General features: G+C 46.5%; 2 protein-coding genes across 4 annotated transcripts in view; one reads left to right on the forward strand and one right to left on the reverse strand.

Moving 5' to 3' along the window:
• The window catches only part of LRP6 (LDL receptor related protein 6), a 167,233-nt gene extending 157,651 nt beyond the window's left edge, over positions 1 to 9,582 (forward strand). For all 3 annotated transcript variants that reach the window (XM_075552057.1, XM_075552056.1, XM_075552058.1), the window contains 3 exons: positions 708 to 844; positions 2,501 to 2,598; positions 5,367 to 9,582. In XM_075552057.1, coding sequence (XP_075408172.1) covers positions 708 to 844; positions 2,501 to 2,598; positions 5,367 to 5,661 — 530 coding nt within the window. In that variant the 3' untranslated portion in view covers positions 5,662 to 9,582. The remainder of the gene's footprint in view (positions 1 to 707; positions 845 to 2,500; positions 2,599 to 5,366) is intronic.
• A 4,704-nt stretch (positions 9,583 to 14,286) lies between these two features.
• BCL2L14 (BCL2 like 14) lies at positions 14,287 to 26,067 on the reverse strand. Its single transcript, XM_075553094.1, has 5 exons — positions 25,632 to 26,067; positions 22,255 to 22,437; positions 20,356 to 20,426; positions 17,268 to 17,534; positions 14,287 to 14,325 (listed from the first exon to the last, which is right to left on the reverse strand). The coding sequence occupies exons 1-5, from the start codon at positions 26,065 to 26,067 to the stop codon at positions 14,287 to 14,289; spliced, it is 996 nt and encodes a 331-aa protein (XP_075409209.1).
• Positions 26,068 to 26,817: the final 750 nt, after the last annotated feature.

Here is a 26,817-nt window from a genome sequence, read left to right on the forward strand (position 1 = left end):
AGTAGCGGTACACTTCAGTAGACTTCATTGCTCTAGGGAATATCTTTCTTTTCCAGTGCTTTCTGGCATCCTTAGTAAAAAAAAGAAGCTATTCCTTTTGTTTTGAAAAATGAATATGAATAAGGTGTCAGCAAAACCCTTTGAAAATGGGAACTCATTCTGAGTATAACTTGAATATATGGACTTGGTTTCTAAACTGGCAATGGTAACAATTCCTTATTGCCATAACAATTTTCATTTAGTGGAATTTAGGAAATCGCTAAGAAAAAAAAGTTTTTCTTCTTTAACACTGATTGTTTTGAATGCGACAGCAGTTTGCTTTAGAGGCGAAGAAAAACCTATACCTGGTGTTTATGCCCTAAAAAGATTGGTGTAGAGAGTTCCCTTTTGAACAGAGATATTGTTCATCTACGTTTCCCAGCCTTCAGTCTTCATAATCCGTTCACAGATCCTCCAGGAGGTTGGAACCCCTACTATTAAAGAGCTCCACGTTTGCCTTGTGGCCGCAACATGCTCACAGTGGCAGGAGTCATTTCTAGAAAGTTGTCTTGTTCCTTCTCCATTGCGTGTATTTAATTATGAGGAAGACAGGATGTACACTGTTTTAAAGTAAGACTGATTATTGGTCATTGTTATCTTAGTGTTGAATAAAATGATTTATTGTGTTTTTATAAAACTTACCTTGTTTTTATCTCCCTTGATTTTAGGAATGTCCCGAGGTAAATCAATGATCAGCTCCCTTAGTATCATGGGTGGAAGCAGTGGACCCCCCTATGACCGAGCTCATGTCACAGGAGCTTCCTCGAGTAGTTCTTCAAGCACCAAAGGCACTTACTTCCCTGCAGTAAGCCATCTTTGCTTTAGTTTGTTTTACTTTGAATGCTAAAAATCACATACCCTTGGATTTGTGACTCATTTAAATGTGGGTGCTCCAATCGCTGAAGACAAAGAGGGTGCATACACAAAAGAAAGCTGATGGTGCCTGGCTATCAAAAGATATAGCATCTGGGGTCTTAAAGGCTTGAAGGTAAACAAGTGGCCATCTAGCTGAGAAGCAACAAAGCCCACATGGAAGAAGTACACCAGCCTGTGATCACAACGTATCGAAGGGATCAGGTATAAGGCATCATCAGAACAAAAAAATCATATTGTGAATGAGGAGGGGAGTGCAGAGTGGAGATCCAAGGCCTATTTGTAGGCCACTGGAGATCCCCTTTCAGGGAGGAGATGAGGAGTGACAGGGAGGAGATGAGCCAGTCAGGGTACAGTGTGTAACAACGATGATACATACAACTTTCCTCTAGTTCCTAAATGCTTCTTCCAACCCTCCCCCACACTATCATGATCCCAATTCTACCTTACAAATCTGGCTAGACCAGAGGATGTACACTGGTACAGATAGGAACTGGAAACAGGGAATCCAGGGCGAATGATCCCTTCAGGACCAGTGGTAAGAATGGCCATACCGGGAGGGTGGGGTGGAAAGGGGGGACCGAATACAAGGATCTACATATAACCTTCTCCCTGGGGGACAGACAACAGAAAAGTGGGTGAATGGAGACCAATATTGGACAGTGTAAGGTAGGACAAAATAATAATTTATAAATTATCAAGGGGTCATGAGGGAGGGGAAGCAAGGAGGAAGGGAAAATGAGCTGATGCCAGGGGCTTAAGTGGAGAGCCAATGTTTTGAGAATGATGAGGGCAATGAATGTACAAATGTACTTTACACAATTGATGTATGCATGAATTGTGATAAGAGTTGTATGAGCCCCTAGTAAAATGATTTAAAAAAAATCAAGATAACCCTGTAAATCATATCTGTATGACGCATAATTAATTTTTTAAGAGCACGTGTTCAATGATGCGAATATAAAAATAGTTGGTTTTTTGTCTTTCAAAATAGAATTTTGGTATATAAGAGTCAAGGAAAGATCTACCACCATCCCTATGCTTATAAAATCTTTATTTAAATGTTGCATACAATAAGCATATTTAAAAGCACTGGGTGTTCATGTCACATTTCACGTAAAAGTAGAACTACTCAATGGTAGCATGGGAGAAACATTAAAATCTCCCACCCTGACCTCCCCACAAGGCGATTGCACATGGCCTTCTTCTGGCATTGGTTTCTCTCTAATTATGTATAGTTGAAGCAATCGAACCGACTTTGATGAACCTAAAACTAGGGGTCTTTGGACCTGAGGTATCCGTATCACCATGTGAAGTATAGGTGAGATGGAAGTGTGTGTTTGAACATGTGTGTGTGTGTGGACTGGAGGGTGAGCCATGATCCTAAAGTACTCCTTGAGAAGAATGCCTTCCTAAAAGACTTTGTTGGTTGTGTTAGTAGTGTAGGGTAATAGAAGGAATGAATACAAATAGACGTGGAAGAAGAGAAGTTGAAAGAAAGTCTGATGGTGTCTCCACGATGGCGTCCCCATGAAAGTCTGATAGTTATACTGTGGTTATTTTCATTTTTAATTATTTTTTCTTTTAGATTTTGAACCCTCCACCATCCCCAGCCACAGAGCGGTCACATTACACAATGGAGTTTGGCTATTCTTCCAACAGCCCTTCCACGCACAGGTCATACAGGTAACACACCTCGTCTTCTCACACAAATCCGAGTGTTCATCTCAGCCAGAGGAGTTCTAGCTATGGGCCTGCTAAAGGAGTGGACGGTGGTCACCAGGGAGAGAAGAGACATCTTGTCTTAGTAATGCTGCCATTTTACCTTCCTTTTAGACATCCTTCCTCCACTGCATTGTACGTGTTTTAGAAGAACTCACAAATGCTAGCTTTTACCATGAAATGTACAATCTCAGATATTTTACTGCTCTGAAAGAAAATAAGTTTTTAAATGACATTTTAGAAAGGAAATTTAGAAATGACATTTAGAAATCTGAACAATCACAAACAAGAGGAAAGATAAAATTTTATTAAACTATTATTTTCCTTAACTCAAGCTGAATAAAAGCTTGATTCAATTAAATTACATCCAAAATAATACTTATTTAACCATTTCCCATTCCTTGTGTTATGCACAGTTCCTGCTGCTTCCGAGTCAAACCTTTCATGAATTGTTAAAATTGTTATCTAACCTAGGACGTAAAATGAATTTTGTTGATTCCAAAGTATTGGACCTTTTAAATGCCAAGCCAAGAAGTCTTACGTGAGGCTTACCACCTGGTTAGACAGAAAGAGGGGACCTAACACACTGTGACACCATGGCAGTACTCCTGGCAAACTCCTGCATTTTGCTCAACAAATCATCTGACTTTGCCGTCGCTGCTCTCTTGAGGCTGGCATCCTTGGACTTCTCCCTCACGAGGCATTTTATGAATTGTTACATCAGTTTTATTCTTATCCTTGTCTCTTTACTTGTAGCCACTTTGATGGGGGAAAAATCCACGTAAACCTGATTGAAGTAAATATAAAGTGTGATCAACTTTGCATAGTTAGATTACAGAAGATGTACCAATAGAAGTAGAAGCAATAAAAAAGCCTGCCTTTCAGATCAGTTTTACTTTCACTGTTTTTTTAAATGCTTTTTTTCTTTAGTTAGCCAGATTATGAATTTAATTAACAGCTGCATTGCAATGTTACTTGTAAAAGTGGGTAAGTCGATATAAAAAATAAATTATGTTTCTGAAATCCGCATCAGGAAATTCACAGCTCCGACATAGATTCTGGAGGCCGTAACGGTTCTTTGGTAGGATTCACTCTTCCATGTAGGAGAGCCAGTCCCCAGCCAGTGCCTGACAGTCAAACCCAACAGCTTTCAGGGGAGTTCCAGATTAAAACAAACTAGTAAATACATCAGTCTCCTTCTGAAAATTAGCCAATCCTGTTGTACACAGGGCCACAGTGAATCAAGAGCACTCTTTACAGCAAAATTGCCAATATGACAATATTAAAGTTGATCATTTTGGCAAACTGTGCTTTGGCCAAATACACGTAACTATGTGGAGAGAATCATACTCCTCCCCACCCCGCCACAGCAATTTCCTTTTGATTGTATATACTAATGGGATTTCTATGCCCCCTTAGGCTGTCTACCAGAATTCAGATTGGGTTGAATGATATTATAGCTTTTAAGTAAGAAAATAAACTTTTCGGACATATTCTTCATGTATATTTTGGAGAAGTAAAATAATGTTGAAGGGACATTCATGTGGTTGAGTCACATCAGATATGCAAAGATCCGTTCTCACAGAGCATGAAACAGCAGAAGTTGGTGAAGGTCCAATGGGTACAGAAGTGCATGTATACGTGATATTTTCCAAAGATGATCATTTTATTTAGTCTTTTTATTTTGTAGTAACTGTCTAACTTGAAGATAAAGAGTGTACAACCAGAGGCTCAATTAAGTTCACCTCTACTTACTCCACCTCTTTTTTTAAATCACATTCCTTTTACAAATAGAAAATTCAGTTGATTCCCGCCATTTGAAGAAGTTATGTTGCAAGCCCTCTGCATGCTGAATTCTCCTGTTGCCACAGAGTCTGTTCTGACTTACAGCAATTTTTTATAGTAAAGGAGGATTGCTTCGTAGTTCTTATGAGGCTGTAAATGTTTACAGTAACTGACCGCTTCACTGTTCACCCTCAGATCGACTGATAGATTCAAACCACTGAGGACCTTGCATTTAGCCCCTTAGCATCCCATCTGTACCACCAGGACTCCTGAATGCTGACTTAATGACTACTTAACAAACAAAGTTGACTTCTAAGAGTTTTTCACCTTTATTGGGAACAAACATGTCTGTGCATAACTGGAAAGCACTGCAGGTGTTTTTCGAAAATAGGTGTGTTTGCAAATATAGAATCTGTAAATGTGAGATTAGATTGACTACTTTATAAGCAGCATGTAAATCTTTACAGAAGAAGGACAGCTTCCTTTTTCTCCCACAGAGCAGCTGGTGAGTTCAAATTGCCTACCTTTTGATGAACAGCTGAATGCCTATCCATTGTACCACCTAGACCCCTTACACTGTGTTAATCGAGCCCAAACTAAATTCACTGCCTTCGAGTTAATTATGATTCCAGCAACAGGGTGGAACTACTCCTTGGAGTGTCCAAGACTGTAGTTCTTTATGGGGCAGATAGCCCACAGAGCACCTGGTCGTTTTGAACCACAGACCTTGGGTTAGCAGGCCAGTGCTTAATCCAGAAGGCCACCAGGGCCCCTTAGACAGTGTCTTAAGATTCCTCCTATCTGCCGTTGAAAATTGCCTCACCAGACGTGTGTTGAAAAAGCTTATTTCCTTGAAAATGCTATTGACATCTAATGCCTCTTTAGTCACCTAGGGAAAACACTTTTCAAACAAACTGACTCTTCTCTTGATTCACTCCTGTTCCCAGCTACAGGCCATACAGTTACCGGCACTTTGCACCTCCCACCACACCTTGCAGCACAGATGTTTGTGACAGTGACTATGCTCCAAGCCGGAGAATGACCTCAGTAGCAACAGCCAAGGGTTACACGAGTGACCTGAACTATGACTCAGAGCCGGTGCCCCCACCTCCCACGCCTCGCAGTCAGTACTTGTCAGCAGAGGAGAACTATGAAAGCTGCCCGCCTTCTCCATATACCGAGAGGAGCTACTCTCATCACCTCTACCCACCGCCACCCTCGCCCTGCACAGACTCCTCCTGAGGAGGGGCCCCTCCTCTGACTGCCTCCAACGCAAAACTGTAAATACAGATGTGGTTGAGATCTGGAGGGGGGGAGGGAGCTATCGTAGAAGGGGGAGGCAGACCGTGTACAGTGAAAAAGTATAAAATGGGGTAGGGAGTACTGGAGATATTTGTACAGAAGAAAAGGATATTTATATATTTTCTTAAAAACAGCAAATTTGCTGCTTGTGCCATAAAAATTTGTATAAAAATAAATTTGTACTAAAAGTTTTATTTTTGCAAGCTAAATACACAAAGCATGCCTTAAACCCAGTGAAGTGACCGAGTACAATGGAAACAGGAATAATAAAGGCATCACTGACTAGGAATGTCTAGGTTTTCTGATACCAAAAAGAAGATGAAGGCCGTGTCAGAGCAACAGACTATTGCAGGTGCTTGGTCGCAGCCCAGTAGCCTTCATGCCATGGAGGCTTTGCCCAGGAAGTTATGGAAGGGCAGGTAGGTGGGGGAGGAAGTAACACTAACCTTGGATAAAGGGCCTGTTTTTCTCTTCCTAGAGAAATAAACCCATTTTAGTCAGGAAAATAGAGAGATATTTATGGAATTCAGTTTGAGTGTTGCCACTGTAGGTGAGATCAGCTGTCTGTCCAGATCCTGTGGAGCTGCTTGTGAGAGGCTGCTGTCTCCACCTTTGAGCCCACCCCCCTGTCCACATTGAATTTCCTCTCACCTAGAGGCCTCCCCCTGCAGCTTTGTAGGCGGTTTAGCCGAGATACTATGATTCATTCAATTTTTTTTAATCTGAGGAATTGACTAAAGGTTTGATTTTCATAATTTTGCACACTCCATTCTCCAATAGGCTTAGCTCTTCAATTTGATTGTTGCTCCATATTGATCCAAAGTTAGACCTACTATTGCTCCTCGATGTCTAAGATTATTTTAATTAATGCTCATTAAAATGACTTTTGACAGCGTATAGGCAGTTTAAGAATTACAAATTTAACTATTATTGTTTTTGTTGTAATCACATATCCTTGCAGTACTTTCAGCATATAAAATCACAATATTAATTTTTTTGTTTTGTTTTGTAGTTTTCCTAGTAAAACATTTAAATATGTTCTGGCTAGAGATCATCTATTTAAAAGGAAAGCTTTGATATATTAACTGTTTGCCATTTGTGTGTTCTTTAGCCAGTTTTGCTCAGAATGATGTCTTCATACATACCTCTTCTAATATGTGACATGAATTTAATATCTTCCTGATACTCACTGTGAATGTTAGATTGTGTTCAAATTATCCACAAATGGATCTTATAATGTGTTGTCCCTCTCTCGTTATGGGTTGAGATGACTTACCACACTAAAAAAGGGGGGTGAAATGAGGAGGCAGACTATTAACGTCTCGATGTCAGAGCTTGAGTGGAGGGAAATAATGGAGAGCGCTGGTGTGGTCTGTCTAGTTCGGTACTGGGGCTGCTCCATCTTCCGCTATCAGGCTGACCCGTGGAATGATAGGTCGCACTGCTCTGCCACCTTGTCACAAGCTCAGTGTCTGCTGCCTTTTAGATGTTTCCAACTAAACATGAATGTGTTTTTGAACTGTGTCTGTCCCCTTGTAGGTATTAGTTGTCATCCAATGACTGCCCCCCCCCACCCTCATTATTTTGTCTTGCTGAGGCCTCACTGAGCTTTAGGGCCCAAGAGAACACAATAATAGAAAGGACTCAGAATTTTGGCAGGGTAAAGAACTTTTGAGCAATTTAATATTATCTACAGCAACTTTTTTAAGGGAAAATGTGGTTTCATTATAATGCCTACATTGTTGGGACAGCTTATCTGAATCAGGTGCACTTGATTGTGCATCTGGACAAAGCGTGGTCCATCGGTGTCTTGCATGTCAGTCAGGCGAGCACAGACTCTTCCTGTTGGAGGAGCAGTGCTCACGCTCTAAGCCGGCGTGGACGTGGTGCCTGCTTTGTGACACCTGGGACAGGTGGTTCTTAAGCGAAGATGGAAAGGTCAGCAGTAACTGGGTCTCAATTAGAATTTGAGAATTCTGTGTTTACATTTTGTAAAATGTGCGTCTGTATGTGGTGGGCTTCCCATGAGGAAACGTGCACTATCATGAACCGAGACGAGCGTTGCCTTGGTGCCTCTCAGTCCAAGTGCTGGCTCTGCGATGGCTGTGGCCTCCGTGCAAAACACTAATCTGTGTGCCAATTTGTCTGAAATTACCTGAGGGCAGTTCAGCTTCACCGGAGTATCCTCTTTGGGGAGTGGTTGAGTTAAATCCTTACTCCTAGAGGGAGTACCTTCTGGGAGCATTGACAAATCAAGGAGAGCGGCGCCCCTCCTGCCGTAAGGACAGCTAAGCCTGAGTAAACCGTGTCTGGTGATTAACTTCAAAAGCTTTCACTCAAAGACCGAGGTGAGAAAATGAGCATTCAAAAGCGCAACTCGAGGGAGAAAAAAAAAATGGCTACTTTTAATTTGGTATGTTGCTAGCTTCCTTATCTAAGGGGGAAATAGGTGACAGTCCACTAGATTCCTAAAATACAGAAGCGTGTGTGTCATCAAGATGCCTCCCTACTGCTGTGGTTAAGATGACCCGAGGATTGAACTGTAGTAGAGCGAGCGTACTTTCCCTTCTGGGCGGAAGAAATGTTTATAACTTCGACTTTCAGAGTTGCTCCTGCATGCACTATCCCAAGGGTTTTGCTGCTTAAATCAGATAGTGGCAAATTCCCAAGAATAAAACAGAGTTAATGGACAGAATTTTCTCGGCATTGTTTTTCTTCCATGAAATTTTATTATACCTTTGGCACTTACTGCCACTCAGCTACACTTAACATATCATGATAAAAATCAGCGAGGCACATTGATCTACTAAAAACTGTAGTTGTTTTCATTTTAATATAAAAATTCTTCAGAAATCAGAACCTTTCATGAGACTTGAGGCCAACTATTTTAGAGAGGCTCTATTTAGAAATGAAGACTTTATAGGTCTTAAAAGTGGTATCTTTGTGGATGGCTCATACACTATTACGATGCAGAAATAGCCACCATTAATTTCAGAATCTAAAAACTAGGGGTCTGTTTTGAGGGAAGGAATTTTTTTGTTTTACCATACAAAGTTTATACAAGGTAGTGTTTCTCGCTACCGCTTACCTACCTAGCCTTTTAAAGAGAGCTTATTGATGAAAAATCCATGCTGTTTTACACATAGAAGTATCAATCGAGTGATTCACTGTACTCAGAAGTGAAATGTAGAGCTAACACAGACTAGCTTTTGGATTTCCCATTCGCTCTTGAACAGTTCACCCTAGGCAAACACCAGAGAGTTACAGGTTTCCTTTTGCTTATTTGACCATTCTTTTATTTTTTAAAACAAATTTAACCAGAGGGGAGGGAGCTATATACATATACACACATGTGTATATGAGGGAAACTCAAAGAATGCGATTTCTCCAACAATCTGTGTGTGTGTGTATACACATACATACATTAAAAAGGAAATCCACTGTCAAGTACCTGGGTTTTTTAAAGAAAATTTAAAAAGAGTAAAGAGGATACTAAGATGCTTAAGCTGGACGAACCTTATATTTGCAAGTGAAGGATTTGGTGCTGCTTTTGGATGTTTATTCTTTGTGTTTTATTATTATTTTTCCTAAGCTTTAATCTTTGTCATTGTCTTAAAGTCAGCTGGTGTTTCTTGTTCATCGACTTTGGTACGATGGTGCTTTGCAAGGATGTATTTATATTATCATGGCCAACATTTGGTCAGCCCTTGTCCACTGTTCACTTCCCTCTTTTTGTAAAATAAGTGCTTTAATTTTAAACTGTATAAAAATACCTTGTATAAATTCCCTTTTGATTATTGCAATAAGCTGAGTTGTAACAAATGAAATGTTGATTTTTATAATAAAACAGTGGAAAAATAAGTGTCATTTCCTTATGGCAGAAATTTGAAACAGTAGCTAGCTGTGCTTTGCTGTGATGCAAATAAGACTGACAATCCAGACAAAACAAAGCCCACCTCACATTTGCATTTCAAATGGAAAAACTACTACTGCCTTTGGAGAAGAGAGGTTTGAGAAGTTCTTCGTTTTGAAAACGTTTTACTTAGTTCTCGTCATTGCTTAGTTGATAATTCTTGTAATTGGGAAGGCGACTAAGGAAACCCATTTTCTGTCAACTGCTGGAGGGAGTCCTGTTGTGTCTGCTAAGCTCCAGGTTGGCTTACAAAATGGACTTCTCTTTTCTGGTTGCTAGGCCCAGTATGATGTGGTGATACTTTTTTCATGAGGATGATGCGGTTAAAATCAATGAGAACTCACTGGACCCCGCTTGAGTCTTGGGTTTATTAGTTAGGTATGGAAGCTGTGTATTTATTTGCCAAACATGTTGAGCTCCAACATTAAGAGGTTCCATGGAAACCAAGTTTTCATACACTGGTCTTTCCATAGCAGGTATTCTCAAATAAGACAAACTTAACATGACTTCTTCGGTGGCTCATCTCATTCTTTCTCTCTGGAGAGAAAACTGAATTGCATAAAGTGTGCGGTTCCTATTTGAGTCACAGGATATGAGACTCTGCAGGGGAGCCAAAGTAGAGACCCAGATCAGAGACAAGAATTGTTCCCTTCTATAATGGAATGGGATGGGAACTCAGAGATCCTGGTACAGTCCGACCTTCTGAATTAAACCATTAAACCTTTTTAAAGAACTGAGATTTACCTTGTGGACTATCCCTCACCCTTGGGACTACACGCCCCAGAACTTACTCCCCGATGTCATCTAGTGGGGACAGAGCATTCTTGGAATGGAGTTCCAAGATGGTCCGTCAGGGGAACTTTGACGCCTGGCTTTTGGGAAAGGAAACTGATATTTTAGCTGTGCCATTTGTGCAGCTACTCCCTTCTAGGAGCTTCTAATATTCGCAAGCATTGCCTCTATGTCTAAACAGAGAAAAAAATTGGTAAAGACAAGAACCTAATTCTGGTAACAGAAGTAAAGGTAGAAGCTTCCAGTGTGAGCGTTGAACTCCAGTTTCTTGAAGTTTCTGCAGGCTCATCAGTCAGCAAGACCCTGCAGTTGATGTTGATTCCGTCTATAGATTTTCAGCTCAGTGTGCGCAGTGCTTTTCATTTTAATCCTTGTTGTGTACAGTGGCGTTGCTTCATTGCTTCGGCAAATTTTAACTCGAAAGACCACTACCCTTAGACCTTGGGTTCTCTCAGCTTGTACCATCATGTAACTAATCACAGTTTTTTGGTTTGTCCACTAGAAAATTTTCCACGTGGAAAATCATCACCTTATAAAACCTCCTTTCCCTCACATTTGCCCTTCATTTATTTTAACCTAGACACCGTGAGAGTGATTATCTTCTCAAAGTGTTAACACTTTAATGACCAAGTCTAACAAGGAAATGTCCAACTTGAGTCTTGAGAAGCCTGTTTTTATCCAGGTTTCTGGGGTCCATGAAATTGAGGGGAGCCACCAAGGTCACTGGCCTGTTGGTGCCCTTTGGACCCTTAGCCTTTAAGAAACTGCTTTTCCAGGGCAAACAAGAGTCTAGGAAGCAGCTTCGTGGAGATGATTCTGCCTTAGTCATTGGGTTCTTTGGGAGAGGTGCAGTCAGGCACTCCAGGGTCTGACTGGAGGCTGTGTTTTAGGATATATGGCGTGGTCTTCGTAATTGAACCTGAAACTTTACATGTGTGCCGAGAAACCAAGAGGAAAAGCTTTACAGTCACCTTCAGGAGACGGCCCTGGCCGGACCCCACTGACAGGATGAGACTCGTCACCTGTGTCCCTCCCCTCTTCTGAAATCCTTCCCCAGTGCCTGCAGCTTGCCAATGTCCCATTCACATCATGCCCATTGGCCATCAGTGTAACAGGATGAGAGGCTGGAAGCTTTAGTGCCGTGGCCATTGGGGCGGTTGGCAGTGGGGAAAGGGAAGGGAAAGGGCACCAGATTGACACCTAGGTTCACCTCCGCTTCTCACCAGTCAACTGTCCAGGCATGTCTGGACTCACATTCTGCCAGAATGTATTTGGTTGGTATAGTTTCTAGTATAGAGTTGCTGAATCTAGATTCTTGAACCTTGATTGTTTTCGTTGAAAAGATATATAACCTTATTGGGGTAAATTGACAATGAAACTGCATCTATTCAAAGTATACAGTGCTGTTTCAGAATGTATATCCATGAGATGATACTATCTCCAACTAAAAATTTTTCAGTCCCTTCTTCCCACCCTCCTCTGCCTGCAGGCAGCCAACAACCTTTGTCGCTGTCGATCATTTGCCTTTTGCATCCAAGTTTAAGTGCCGCAGCACGAGGCTTGTGGAAGCCTGCGGGTCGTGTGGAAGCCCTAACCATTTGGAGTTGTAGCGGACAGTCAGCCTTCCTCAAAGTTCATTCTAACCATAAACCAGCAGTGTGGCAGATTTGCCCTCAGGCAGTGTGGGTTTGAAAGTAGATTACAATTGTCAAAGGCTTTTGCCTGGGGGCGCTCACCCTTAATGTTTGTAGATGGTGCCCTCTGAGGCCGGGCGTGCTGCTGGGTGATTCAGGCAGGCGGTAAAGCCCCAGAATCAATCCGGTAAACCGTTTAATCTGCAGTTGTGTGGACATCCCCAGTCACGGGCCTTTTACCCTTTCTGTCGCCCGAATCATGGGCCGCTCTGCACCGGTCATTTCCATCTCTCGATCGCCTCATCACCGTGAATCCTTTGAACGCCATGATAGCCTGATGCCGGTTCCCCTCCTGTGCATGCTTTGTCTTTGCTTTCTCCTAGGCCCGCTGAAGGCTTCATAAAGGGAGTTCTTTAAAAATGGAGTGTCTGAGGCTGTCCGTCTTTATAGGTATAGGAAGTCCCATCGTTCTCCCATGGAGCAGCTGCTGGGCTTGAACCACCAACCTTGGCAGGTTTGCAGTCCAACAAGACCAGATCTCTGGGGCTTTGTGGCGCTCTATTTGTCCCCTCTGTCTGACCTGCAGATGTTCGCTGCTGCGGGTTTCTTGGACTCCCAGCTCTACCCCTTCCACAGGGAGACAGCAAAGCTCCACGGGTTCCCTGCCTTCACACGATCTCATTCTGTACATGCAGGCCTCAGGCCTCACTCAACTCGTTACCTGAAGTCCGTTGTCCTGAAAACTTGTTACATGTGGCCTTGAATGTTATTTTGAGAGAAAAATGGGACTGAATTTGGAAAGATAGCCTGGAGTTGGTTGCATTTCTGGAAATAGGGTGGGGAAGGGCGTAGAAGGAGCAAGCAGACCAGGAAGAAAGAGCATTCCAAGCCAAGAAGAACGTGTCTGGTTTTTCATGAGGTGAGTAGGGATGAAGTATGGGATCAATTTTCCCTTGAACTTGAAAGTGTATCTAATTGATTGACTTATTCATGTGTTTATGAAAGCTTGATTGTACACACGAGGCCATGTGCTGGGGGTGCAGCAGTTGGTCAGCCTAGTTTGATAGTATTTTTACATGTGTATTTTAAACACTCGGGAGCATAGTCCACCCAATAAAGCACCTCGTTTTGCACCGTACCAATTTCAGTAAAGTGTGTGACAGAGAGAAGGACATTTTCAGCCCGGTTAGGGCAGCACATAGGAGCAGAGAGTAAGGGTCCCCAGGCATCCCTGGTGGTAGACAGGTGACTCTTAGGGGCTGCTTACTGCAGTAGGCAGTTCCAACCCCCCAGCTGCTCGGCTGAAAGACGAGGCCACCTGCTGCTGTCAAGAGCGATAGTGTGAGAAGCCCGCAGGGGCGATTCTACACCATCCCACAGTGTCACTCACTACGAGTCAGCGTGGACTTGATGGCAGCGGGCTAGCTCTTGCGTGGAAACCTCCACGGGTAGGTACTGCTTGTTAATGGCAGTGGTCTTCATTTTTCTGCCCAGCTACTAATCATTACCACAGAGACTAGCAAAGCTAGCCCAGAGACCAGAGAAGTGGAGAGATTGGTCACAGAAAAGAAGGGGGGGCAGAAGTAATCGTTGTATGCCAGATGCAAGTTTTCCAAGCTGCCAAAGGAATTTTCACAGTCACAAAGGCAGACTCGTACCTGCCGCCGCCTCCTCCTCTAGCAAAGAATTGTGGCAGTAAGCATTAAGGGTTTCTTTAAACCACGTCGATTTACGTTCATTCTGCTCATGAATATTAATATCCTAAAGGTAGACTGGTCACCCTGGCTGTATTACGTCATTTCAAGTGGGTTTTAAGAAATAACCAGAACTAGAAACCAGAGCATAGGCCGTGCAGAATTTATCATTTTGCCCTCGCGAGGCCAGCAGGCATCGGCTGCACACTTGCCCTAAAGAAGCCAGTGGAGCTGGGAAGGTGGTCACTCCTGGGACAGTTTGTCAGGAGTGCTGCTTTCCGTGGGGTCTTCTGCCCCGGCGGAACCCCTTCCCCCCCCCCCCCCCAAGTCAAGGAAGAGCCGTGCTGAAATTACATGAGCCGGAGACCTGCGAGGCCTCTCCTGATGCCTCCGCTCCAGTGGTTTCAGAAATGCCAGCGTCCTCTCGGCCTCGGTCTTCTTGTACATCTCTCTGTTGCCCACTGCCAACCGAGAGAAGTACGCGGGGCCAGGGCTGAATCACGAGTACTCCAGATGACGCTCTTCCCAGGATTCAGTCGATTTCCTCACGGGGTACCCCCAGGATTGTTTCCTACAGCGGGGAAAGAGAAATGAATTCTTAAAATTCCAAGTTGGAGCTCCTGTTCAAGTGAAAACATATGTCAGTTAGCTCGGAACTCTTAAACCAGGCAGGCGGGACCTAGGCTGCTAGGGGAGGGTCTGAGGAGGTCACGGCCGCCACTGGCTGGCCTGCAAGGAAAGGATCAGCAAAGAACTGCTGCACAGCCAGGGCTGCCAGGCAGCAGGGCGAGTCTTCATGGCGGGAGAGGCTTTGATGCTGCCAAACGAAGCAGGTCCTGGAAGGCGGGTGGCTGGAGAGTGCAGGCCCCTCCCCTCTCCTCTCTCTCCTCTCAGTGCTGGAGGGTGAGGAAGGCTCTGGGACTGCAGGTGAACCTGCAAACTCTCCCCTGGGGTGAGGAAGGGGGTCAAAGGTGAGTAAATCCCATTTGAGTTTTGGGTTTTAAAAGCTTTGTGGCTCGCATGCTATGGAGATGGAGCCCGCTGCTCACCCATTTGAAAGAGCCGTTCGTTATTCTACATGTAGCAGGGCAGCGCCCATGAGGTCCATAAGGACGATGGGACCTTTAAAAAGGCGTCATACATGCTCAACCCTGGCAAGGTTGCACTTTGGGTGGGCAGATGAGAGGCCCTCATATGAAACCTGCAGCAATGAGACTGGAGGAACCCTGAGCTTCTGGAAATCCTACTCATTAGAATACTTTTTCTTCCTTCCACACCTTACTGAACCTTGCAGTGGGTCTCAACCTTCCTAATGCCACGACCCTTTAATACAGTTCCTCATATTGTGGTGACCCCCAACCAACCATAACATTATTTTCATTGCTACTTCATAACTGTAATTTTGCTACTGTGATTAATCAGGCGACCCCTGTGAAAGGGTCTTTTGACCACCCCCCCCCAAAGGGTCACGACCCACAGGTTGAGAACTGCTGTAGCGGGTCACCAGATGCCTGGGGCCAGTGGGCGTTCCTGGGGACTTGCCACCACAGTTCCTCCCTAGAACCCCATCTCCACAGCCTTCAGACTTACAGATGTGCATCGGTTCATAGTCATTGAACCGTAAGCGGCTTTTTCCCCCCCCAACCTTTTCTGTGTCCGTTTGCAAAAATTAGCCCTTTCTATTGGGCTCTTTTCCCTCCCACTCCTAATTTCCAGTTACATGCTCCAAACTAACCCTAACTACACCCAAGTATTCAAGATCGGGGTTTTGATGATGTGGAGCAATAGAGTAATACATTTTGAATTGAAACTGCGGATGATAAAGAACTAGTATCATCAAATTCTAAAACCTCAGAGGGGAGGGGGAATTCCCTTAATCGGTTTTTATTGGGGGGGGGGAGCCCTCTTTTCTCTAATTGATTCTGCTTTTCTCTCTAGCAGCCAAATAATCATAATTTATACTCATTCTTCTTTTCATTTGGTTACTAAAATTAGTCACTTTTTATAAGAGATTTATTGAAATATAATTGCATGCTCTGAAACACACTTTAGGGGGTTCAATGCTGTATATACTCCCCAGACTTGCTAAGCATCATCTCTGCCTGAGGAAGGATAGATAGAACTGAAATGATATGGAGGGGTCCAGCCTCCTCTTTAAAAAAAAAACACACCTCAATGCCTTCAAATCCACACCAATTCACAGCACCCCTCTATATAGGGGAGGAAGGAACTGCTCCTGTGGGTTTCTGAGACTGTTAACTCTTCACGGACTAGAATGCTCCGCCTTCCTTCCATGGAGCAGCGGGTGGTTTGGAACGGCTAACCATTCCATTCACAGCCCAACAAATAACCATTATAACCCGAGGGCTCCCGTTGGCATGTGTTCAGGAGATTGGATTTAGCATATGTAAGAGCATTCTTTGTTCACATCAGCTTGGTTGTCATTGAGATGCTGTCAGGCAAAAAAAGTGGAAAATAGAAGACTAGGTAGGCTTAGTGGCCATCACTAAAGACCGTGGCAGGCATCTTAGGACCTCAATCAACATTAGCTGGACTTTGCTTCTGGCACCTGAAAGATCAAGGCTGTTTGGAGCCCCAGGGTCACCCTGGCTATCCTGGGGTCCTCTCAGAGCTTCCGCTGATCTCCAGACCAGTCCAGTAGAAAGGATCGTGTGGGGGTGAAGACTTACCACTTACAAGCACCTTGAATGGACAAGGAACATCCTGGCCCTATTGAGGTTTAGAGCGCTGGGGTAGAACATTTTGGGCAGGGAGGCCATGTGTAGCCATTTGAAAAAGACAGCTTTCAGGAGGCCTTCAGGAATGGGACACAGATGAGTGAGTCAGGGGTGACCACGATGTCTGTTTTGCCTGAGACCAGCCATTTAAAGCAGATGGACATTGAACTGCCTGCTTTTCAGTTTGAATCAGATTGTTCTGAGCAAATGATTGTGTCCGAGTGCTAATGAAAAAAAACGCCAGGAACCCTGACTTTCTGCGTGAGGATTACCCTACACACCGTGTCACGTCTGAGAGTATGAGGTAGAACTGTCTGCCTCCCCTGGTCTCGTGGCCAGACCCCCGCAACCTGCAAATTCAGTGCAAACAGGAATGAGCTCTCTCTAAATACTTTCTATCCCAGCATCTCATTTCCTCTTATACCTGACCACCTCCCTACCCCGTACACAGAACCCGGGTACCATTGGGTAGCTCAGTAAATATTTGTTGATGACAAAGCTGATCACTAAAAATATGTCTCCATTAAACGGGATCTCTCTTGCCACTCCAGTTTCCTAAGCCCACGAGAACTCGTACACATACGGTATATAATTGAGTATAAGCCGACCCGAATATCCACCGAGGCGCCTCATTGTGCCACAAAAGTGGCCTTTAAAATGTGCTGGAAAGCTCGGCTTATGCTCCAGTATATCCGGTAGGCGTTCCTCCCAAACCCCACCCATCCCTCTCCCTCCGAGTTCTGGGAAGATTAATTTTTAAACAGAAGGCACTTACCCATCCACCATGCTGTTGGACCCAGGGTGTGAAGTTCTCTTTCAAGTACTTGGTCCCGAAGCCCAGCACCCTGTTCATGGGGTGGTTGTCGACGGCTGTGAGCTTGGCGGCGACGTCTATTGCAAGGGCGGCCTTAAAGCCCTGAGCTTTGACCTCGGATTCTCCTCGGGTGTCCACGGCTTTGAGGAACTGATCTGTGATGGTCCTGAAGACGGAGTAGGTCAGCCCATCCTGGAAAGTGTTCATCAAAACCTTGTCTCTCCTCAACTGTGTATAAGAAGACAGGCACTCAGGAGAGCAGCTGGGTCCAGGGCTGTATATAAAGACCCCTCTCCAGCTCAGCAGTAGACCACCCAATGGAACAGCCTGTATTCTAGTCTCGACCATGGCACCAGTGCTGCATAAACAGACAAACATCTGCTGTTGGGAGACCTCTGCCTCCCACCCAGGTCACTTAATCAGAGATCTTGAGGTTGGAATTCTCTGGTAATGAGACTGAGAACTGGATCTCTCGATCTCTCTCAATCCTATTCTTCTCAGAGCAGCTTTCCTGGCTGTTCATGCATGGGCACCAGATGGCACCAGGTCAAGTGCACGTCTGCCTCTGTGCCCAGGGGGAAGAGCGCAGGCTCTCTCACTGCAGCCCGAGAGGGATGTGCTTGTCCTGCACCGACCCTGAGGAAGCAGCTCACTGGCCCAGGGGGACCAGTGCCCACAACCAAGCTGACCTTGCTCTGTCTCCTCTCTGTGTGATTGTGTCTTTCATGGGGGACCTACACCTTGATAAGATTCTTGCTCTGGATTCATTTCATGAGGACATAAGTGATAACATTTAAAACGTATTAGCTCAACATTCCACTAATGTTATCTGAGCACTTAAAATGGGCAGGCACTCTGTCAAACAGAGGGGATGTCAAGATGGCTGAAACCCAGGTCCTGACTCGGGGTTCAATGGTAAGTAGTTTGCTAAAGGTGGAGTAATGGGCAGGAGCCTGGAATTCAAACCATCTTGGCTTACACCTCTTATTGGCTGTTGGGTGAATTACCTATCCCTTGGTCTTTTCTCATTTCTAAACTAAGACAAGGCCGGAGCTTATAAAACCAAACCCATTTCCATCGAGTCAATTCTAACTCCTGGGAACCCTACAGGACAGAATAGAACTGCTTTATGGAATTTATAAATCTTGGCAAACTGTCAAATCTTATTGGAAACACACTGCCTCATCCTTCTGTGGAGTGCCTGGTGGGTTTGAACTACCAACCCTTTGGTTAGCAGCCCAATGCTATGCCAACAGGACTCCCTTTAGAACTAAATATAAACCAGGAAACTTGAAAGCAGAAATCCAGAGACTTGTACACCAAAGTTCCTTACACTACACCTCTATTCACAATGGTCTCAAATGGTGGAAACCGCCTCAGTGCCCACCGCCAGACACGGATAAACAGAATGCATTTTGTGCACAATGGAAATACTACTCAGCCTGTAGAGGAAATGAAGTCTTTACTCATGAGATGACATGGATGGTGCTTGAAGAGATTATGCCGAATGAAATAAATCACTCACAAGAGGACAAACACTAGTCTGACATCACTCATGTGAAAAGACAAGAAAGGGAAAATAAATGTACAGAAACCAACGTTTATTGGTCGTTCCAAGGTGTGGGTGTGACGTGGGCTGCTAACCACAGGGTCAGCAGTTTGAATCCATCAGCTGCCCTGAGGGAGAGAGGTGAGGTGTTCTTTGCCACTCCAGAAATCCTAGGGAGCGGGTCTGCTCTGTCTGATAGCATTGCTGAGTTAGAACGGACTTGATGGCAGTAGGTTATTTTAGTCGTGGAGGGAAGGCAGGGGAAGAGGCTAACTGTGATGGGAAAAGTCACAGTGATTAAGGGCAAGTTTGTGTAGCTGATTATTGTAGTTGAACGGGCGAAAGTTGTGTGTTCTAGATGTATTTACAACGACAACATTAGAGGGGGGGGGTAGCTGCTGAGGCTGCTAAAGTACAACCACAAACTTCATGGGATTTGTTTCCTTGGTTTGAGGTTTAGGGTCATGGCTGCCAGGAACATTCTAGTTAATTGGCCTAATGATATGTTTTGTACTTTCCTTTTACCGCCTGATTTATTGGGTAGTGCCTCACGTCTTTACAACTTGCAAGCAGCCATTCAAGGCATGGTCCTAGTCTCCTAAAGCAACAGAGGAAAAAAGGAGAGTTGGGAGTAGGAGGAAGAGATGGAAAGTGTGGCTGATTGTCAAACAGCTGCCTTCTCTGCCATGAGACCAGAAGAACTGAATGGTGCCTGGCTAGTATGAATGAACATTTCAATTTTAAGGATTCTATAAAAGAATTATGATCAAAAGGGGAGACGTGTAGAAGGGTCTTCAAATTTCCATAGGAAAGTTCCACTTTCTAGAGCCATAGGGGCTGGATGAGCCCCTGCAACAACTGCACTGAAATAATCTTGAAAACTTAAAATGAAAATGTCCCTGCAGAAGCTCATTGTCATTCAGTCCATTCCGACTCCTAGACAGAACTGTCCCTGTGGGTTTCCCAGACTATAACTCTGTATGGGGGTAGAAAGCCCTGCCTTTCTCCTGAGGAACGGCTGGTGGTTTCAAACTGCTGACCGTGCAGTTAGCAGCCTGACACGTAACCACGACACCATCAGTGTTCCTTTCAGCAAGTACAGGGAGAGATTATTTCAGCAAGACGCCGCCTGGGCAAGGCGGGACACAGATCTCCAGGCTGCATGGAGGATTGGTGCCGTGGGGAGCGAGGTTAATAACACTGCTCAGCAGTTTCTAACGCAATGGTGTCTTTTCTTGCAATAACAAACTTACTTTTTTCATTTCCAAAAAATTCCAAGGAGGCCCCAGAAGATTTACTTATGCTTTCCAAAGTGATTCATTTTTGAGATACTGCCAGCATGAAGCATTTTGACTCCAAGGGAAATAAAATTTAGGGCTAAGTGGAAACCAGAACTCTGCAAAGGAATAAGATTGCCATCCAGGGCATAGCTCCATCCTAGTGGGCCAGGCGCAAGGGCACCGAGAGAAATCCCATTCGTTTATTTAGGAAGCTTCATACCTCTCTTTCCAACTGATCTCCTGAATATTTCAGCAACTCCACAATTTTGGCTATTATTTGGTCTTCTCCATCTGTCAGGGGGGAGATTGAGTTATTTCTTTTAAGAGAGAGACAAGGGGCAGGGGCAGGAGGAGGGGAGTTAAAATTGGTCCAGTGACAACACTTATTACTTGGTTCAAGATGGAGGGAAAACTAGGCTTTCTAATTCTTAACACATTTGTTTTACCTCATCTCTTCGGATCAGCCCCAGACTATCCCTGGCACCCTCTCCCACAGTCTTGACTTTCTCTTTAGCCTCCTCTTCTGCTTGGTTTCTCAGTTCTCACCATGAAATCCATCTCTGTATTTACAATAGGTCCACTACACATGAGCCAATCTATGAAGATAATTAGGAGGCATTTCCCTCTGGGCAGTTGGTGTTGTTTTTGTTGTTGTTGCTTTTACTTTCCCCCCTCACAGAGTCCGGGAATCACATATTTGACTGCATGCCCTTCTTTGCGTGAGCTCATGGGGCTGAGCAGAGCCAGATTCGTGGCCCACCTCAAAGAGGCTGTGCAGTCTTTCTGGCCTGTATTTTGGGAATTAACCTCCTACCTAAACATTTTATTTTCTTGTTCTTGTTTTTGTTTATCCCTTACTGCTCAATTTTCTTTTTTTTTAAACTTACTAAAATTCATGCTTCCTTCTATGCCGCATTTTAAGAACAAGGTGGCTGGGGTAATAGATATTAAAATAAATAAACATTTAAAATTATCTTTCTCTAAAAGCCCACATGGCTGTTGGGTAGGGGGGCCGCTAAAACAGCTGGTGTGGCGAGGGGACGCTGGGCCAGAAAGGGAGGGGGCATGCTCTTTTTTTTTTCTCTCAAAACTAGCTAACAACTAGACATGAAAAAAAAAAAAAGTCCTCGTGATAGCAAGGGATCTGAACAGTGGGCAGCCAGCAGAACCGAGGAAACGACACTCTTTACTTATGGCGTCATCTCTGAAACCATCGAGTCTGCCCCAGAGAGAATGGCAAGGCAAGTCAGCCAATGGATCTAGATTCCAGGCAGTTCCACGAAGGCCAAGTGAAGGGCAAAGGCAGTGCTAAGTGGGACGACTGGATCTCAAGTCACGTGAGAGGAGAGGGCCTGCCTCTGCTTCCCAGGTGTTGCTTGTTTCATATGTTGTGTCTCTCTCTGGGAAAGTGGGCCTCTCGGCTGCCTCCGTTTCTGAGGGGGAGGGGGAGGAGGGGGAGGAGCTTTGACCTAGTTGGGGGCTGTTGCTCCAGGCACACTGGAGACTGCAACTAGAGCTTCCAGTATCTTCTTGTGTATTTGAAGTAGGTCCAGAAAGACCCTTCACACTTTCACTCCCTAAACCTCTGGGGCAGTGTGTGGCGTACACACACACACACACACACACACCACCACCACCACCACCACCCCAGAACCGGCCGAAACAGCACAGCAAGGACAGGTGTAAGCTCACCCCTTCACCTCACGACTCTCACCTCTGCTTGCGGGTGTGGGGACTCTGTCCGCTGCCCTGCAGCGAGAACCTGTGCCTATGTCGTGGATTGCTGCCCACCCAGGGGCGCCTCCACTTCAATCTGTCACCAGAGTTTGAGGAAGAGGCAGGATCCAGGAGGGCCCCCTCCCAGCCAGCACGCGGCAGATCATTAGTGGGCAAGCAGGATGTTCTCTTCCTGTCTTCCTCCCTTCAGCTCTCCCCCCAGCCCAGGGCGCCCACACGCTTCATGGAGCCACAGTCTGGAGCTGTCCTTGTCGTCCTGTGAGTTGGCCCCGCCTGGCCGCTGCTCCACGCCTGCACCTGATCCTAGTGTCGCAGCAGCTCAAAGCCACCCTTTGGATCGCGCGGTAGACGTTCAACATAAACACACAGAAGGAAAAGTTACCTTTCTTGGCACTCGCGCCTCGAGACTGGCGCTCCGGAGCCTTTGGGCAGGTGGGCCCCTCCCACACAAAAGCCCCTGAGAACCTGGAGCTGCCTCCCTGTGCGTGGCTGTCTTCCGGAGGTGGCCAGGAATGCACAATTTCAGCAACTCGGTTGGCAATGGAAACGACTTTGGGGTTCACAGCTGAAACGAGAAGAAAGTGGAGCTGGAGCCCTTTCCCCAGGCGCCCTGGTGACATAGTGGTTACGAGTTGGACTGCGATCCCAAAGGTCAACAGTTCGAAACCACTAGCCGCTCCTGGGGGCAGGAAAGGCGGGGCTTTCTACTCCCATGGTGTGTTACCGTCTCAGAAACTCACAGGGGCAGTTTTACCCTGGGCGACCGTGAGTCGGCATCAACTGGATGGCAGTGAGCGAGTGAGAAGTCCTACCCAGAAGCTCTCCTCTGCCCTGCTCATTGGTATGCGCCGCTGCCAGAGAGAGGAAATGGCCTGCGAGCGAGCGCTGGGTGGGGGCATGTTCCTCAGACAGGACTGGCAGTTGCCTGGCAGAGTTCGGGCTGGGGGAGGCGCGCACAGGATGATTGTCACCTTGAATCAATTGCCCGTCTGCACCCTCTTTTTGAAGTCTTGCAAAATTAGGGTCCCCTTTCCCCTTTGCAAGGGAGGACACACAAAAGGGAGTGCTTAGTTCTTTGGTTGAGGGAATGCTCATTATGCTTCTATTTTTATTCCTCTTTCCGGACAGCTTTTATACCTCAGAGAGCGGGCCCCTGGGGGCACCCGAGAGAATACAATCATTTGAGAAGCCTTCGGGGGCTGGTCAGGGGGGAAAGAGGGATATTCCCTGCTCTCGGGCCAGAGTCACCCCCCTAGGTCCCTAAGTAAACGCCACCTCTCCTTCTCATAGCTAACTGATACTGCCCGGGGCAACGAGGATGCAGCAAGTGCCTGTGACCATGGCCTTCAGGAATGTATAACCCAGGAAAAGGCTCAGCACACATATCTGCACACACTCCATGACCAGCAAAGCGTATGGGGACACGGGGGTTTGAATGGCACTGGTTCCTGGATGTTCTAGCCTCAGAAGGTAAGTCAGCTTTGTCTCAGCTTGGTTCGGGGCTGTGGGGCAGCGCCGCTCAGATGAGAGGGTATTGCTGAGTTGCTGAAAATGATTGCATCACTCACTAGTAGCTTAGTATTGGTTTGTCTCCGAGTTCTTAACACTCAGAAGCTTTCGCAGGCTCTGTCCCTGGGGCCCTAACAAGCAGTGGAGCGTCACAGATTGTGGCAAGAATGACACCATTTAACCCACATGAGTTCAGGGAGTGAAATTTGGACTGGAAGGTTCCAGTGTCTAGGGAAACCCGGGCTCTCCAAAGTATGCACATCCTACAAGAAGAGAGGCAAGACCCAGGTCCAGGGAGGGATCGTGGTGCATGAAGCCAGGTCCCAATTTGCTCGTGAGCTGCCATGGTGGTGCCTGGCCCCTCCACAGCATGCATGTCCATGTCCTCCCTCCGGCCCTCTGGGTATTCACTGAAAGACCCTAGGAGATAATGTCCTTCCACGAAGTCTGCCTTAAGTGGGCATCTGGCTTAAAACTCAGTATTCTTCTTGCTCAATCTAGAGCAGTGGTTCTCAACCTTCCCTGTGTGGTGGTAACCCCCCAACCATAACATTATTTTCATTGCCGCTTTATCACTGTCATTTTGCTACTGTTATGAATTGGGTGACTCCTGTGAAAGGGTCGTTCGACCCCCACAAGGAGGTCACGACCCACAGGTTGAGAACCACTGGTCTAGAGGGATGCCAAACAGAGAGGGAGTGAATCAGAGAGAGGAACAGTGTCTCTCCCCATTTGAACGACCAAACCAGACAGACTTCCCATTTTTACATCACGTTATGGATGCCCATCCAGCCTCCTCTTGGACACAGGCCACCTCCTGGCCCCTGGGAAGGAAATGGCAAAGGCTTTTAGCCAAAGTCCATGTGAGCCTGCTTTGCAGCATCTGCAGGAGACAGGGAAGGGAGGCTCACCTCTGCTATCTCAGCAGTCTCGTGCAGCCAGGCCAGCGTGGCCTGAGTGGGACTCTCCCACCAGAAGTCACTCAAAGTTAGCCGATGAAGGTCCCCAAGGCTCTGCTGCCTCCACCACTAACTACGTGCCAGGGCCACCATGAGGACCGTAACCGTCACGGAAGGACTCCGTCTAACTACGGTGTTTGGTTTGTTGCTGCCCATCGGGCTGTGGGCACGGAGGGAGAGCTGGGGGTGGCATCCATGCAGAAAAGCACTAGGAGCAACTCTGCCTTTTAACCCAGATGAACTGCTCCGGTTAATATTTCCACCTTGAATAGTTTAATCTTCGAAACCTTCGCAAGCAAAAAATATTCCCAGAAGCCTGGACTTCATCTCCATTGACAAGTCTCTTGGGCAGGACTCTAGTTTCCTTGCGTTATCTGTGTAGGAAGGGTCCCAGATAATCCCTAATGCAGTGGTTCTCAACGTGGGGGTTGTGACCCCTTTGTGGGGGAGGGGGATGTCAAACGACGGATTCATAACAGTAACAAAATGACAGTGATGAAGTAGCAACGAAAATAATTGTATGGTTGGGGGCGGATGTCATCACAACATGAGGAACTGTATGACAGGATCGCAGCATTAGGAAGGTGGAGAACCACCGCCCCAAGCCTCCTGCCTACAATTCCCAAAGGCGAATGGGAAATCCAAGTTCCTCAGTGACTGATGCAAAGCTGTCCCTTACGCTTGGTGCTCCACGTCAGCGAGACCCAGCAAAGGGTTTCTAAACTGAAGCCTTACTGCCACCTGTCGACAAGTGACCCACCAGGAGGGAGATTTTCTCTGAAAACTGCGCATTTTCCCCCGGGGCGCTGTTGAAGGTGAAGAGGATGCTTATGTCAACACGTGTGATCAAAGAACACATGTCAGGGATACAGTCCTTTGGGAGAGAGGCTTATTTACCCCAAGTTCAATTTATTTTGTGAGCGAAGGCTTTTGTCAAGCTGTTTCTTAGGCTTTTATTTTTATTTTTTGGTTGAGTTTTACAAGTTTTTATTTTATTTTAAATAAATAGTGTGTCTGATCTTCCCATCAGCCCTAAGAGGAGAGGAGGGTGGGGACACGCTCAAACGGAGAGGTGAGCTCACGCCCACCCTGGCAGAGCCGGAAACCTGAACCAGACTCTTCCCTGGACTGACACCTGGGCCGTCCCTCATCCTTGCCGGCTCCGTAGGGAGAAAAGGAGGGCCGCAAAGCAGGAAAGCCAAGTCACTGGGGTGCCCTGGCTTAGGCCACACCCCACTAGCGGATCGGAGCAACGGAGTGGGTGACAGACAGCAGGCACCCGCAGGCCTACCTTCTGGCTCGGTGAGGTGCTCCACCCGGGAGCGCGGGGCGCACCAGCGCGGACTGCGGAGGAAGCCGCCGCCCGGACTCTCCACGGCCCGCGGACTGCCCTGAGCCCGGGGCTCCAGGGCATCTTCCTCCTTCTCAGGGCCCCCTCCAAGGGACGGTATCCAAGAAAACTTTTTCTTGGCGAAGTGCTTCTCAGTGGATTGGGAGCTCCGGGACGTCTTGGGCAACTGGATCCTCCACGGGTCGCTGACTGACCAACTGCCCAGGCCTTTCTGGGACAAGCTTCGCGTCCTCAGCAGCTTTGGCGAGAAGGCGGGCGAGGTGCTCTTGAAGACGTGGTGTCTGGCGTAGTAGGCCAGGATTTTGAACTCGAGGCTGCTGGACTCGTCCTCATCCAGGGGGATTTCTTCCATGTCGCATTCACGGGCTGTGCACATGGTGGACCTGCAACGACAGGGGCCTTTTATTTGGGGGCGAGCGCCTGGTAGATTGGAGAGCGACTGGGGTGAAAACAGCCTTCTCGGAGGGAGCGCGCCGGGCAGCATCAGAAATGGGAACAACTGTGGTTTCGGGGTGCCCACAGCCCCACGGGGACGTGTGTAGAGATCACCTCCCACATTGTCATGTGTGGGGACACGAGGGAAGGATAAGTCTGCGGACAGAGGGACGCCCGAGGCTTCTGGAAGGAGAGAAAAGCGTTGTTCGTGTTTTCCCAGGGTATCCTTGAGCCAATCCAGACTCCTGGCGACCCAGGTGTGCCAGAGTAGAACTGGGCTCCAGACGGTTCTCAGGGGCTGGTTTTTCAGAAGTCGATTCCCAGGACTTTTTTCTGAGGTGCCTCTGGGTGGCCTCGAACCTACAGCCTTTCGATACAGCTTGCCACACCCGGAACTCCTGGAAAGGGTCTAGTGAGGTGGATTTGGAGTCTAAGAAGAGGCTCCTCTGAGGGTGGCTTTAGGGAGAGCAGGAGCAGGTCGTGTCAAAGGTCTGGCCAGGGGAAGGAAGTGTGCGTTAGCCTGGGATGCCAAGAGCCCTGCCACCCAGGCCAGGCTTCTGCCTGTCTGTCTTTTGCCGAACCCAGCAATGAATGCACAACCCCACCCCACCCCCAACCCCCGTTCCTGCTTGCCCAGCTCCTCTGACCTCTGCCAGCACCACCCTACATCCGCCCACAGCAGGGATGGCAA

The sequence above is a fragment of the Tenrec ecaudatus genome, chromosome 6, assembly GCF_050624435.1.
Source record: "Tenrec ecaudatus isolate mTenEca1 chromosome 6, mTenEca1.hap1, whole genome shotgun sequence".
NCBI classification, from domain to species: Eukaryota; Metazoa; Chordata; class Mammalia; order Afrosoricida; family Tenrecidae; genus Tenrec; species Tenrec ecaudatus.

What these genes read in the sequence shown, in the direction of transcription:
- BCL2L14 (XM_075553094.1), bottom strand. Translation starts at nt 26,067, where the DNA reads ATGTGCACAGCCCGTGAATGCGACATGGAAGAAATCCCCCTGGATGAG. An exon ending in GCACCTCACCGAGCCAGAAG is followed by an intron (nt 22,438 to 25,631) that starts GTAGGCCTGCGG and finishes TTCTCGTTTCAG; the next exon opens with CTGTGAACCCCAAAGTCGTT. An exon ending in AGGCGCGAGTGCCAAGAAAG is followed by an intron (nt 20,427 to 22,254) that starts GTAACTTTTCCT and finishes CCCCCCTGACAG; the next exon opens with ATGGAGAAGACCAAATAATA.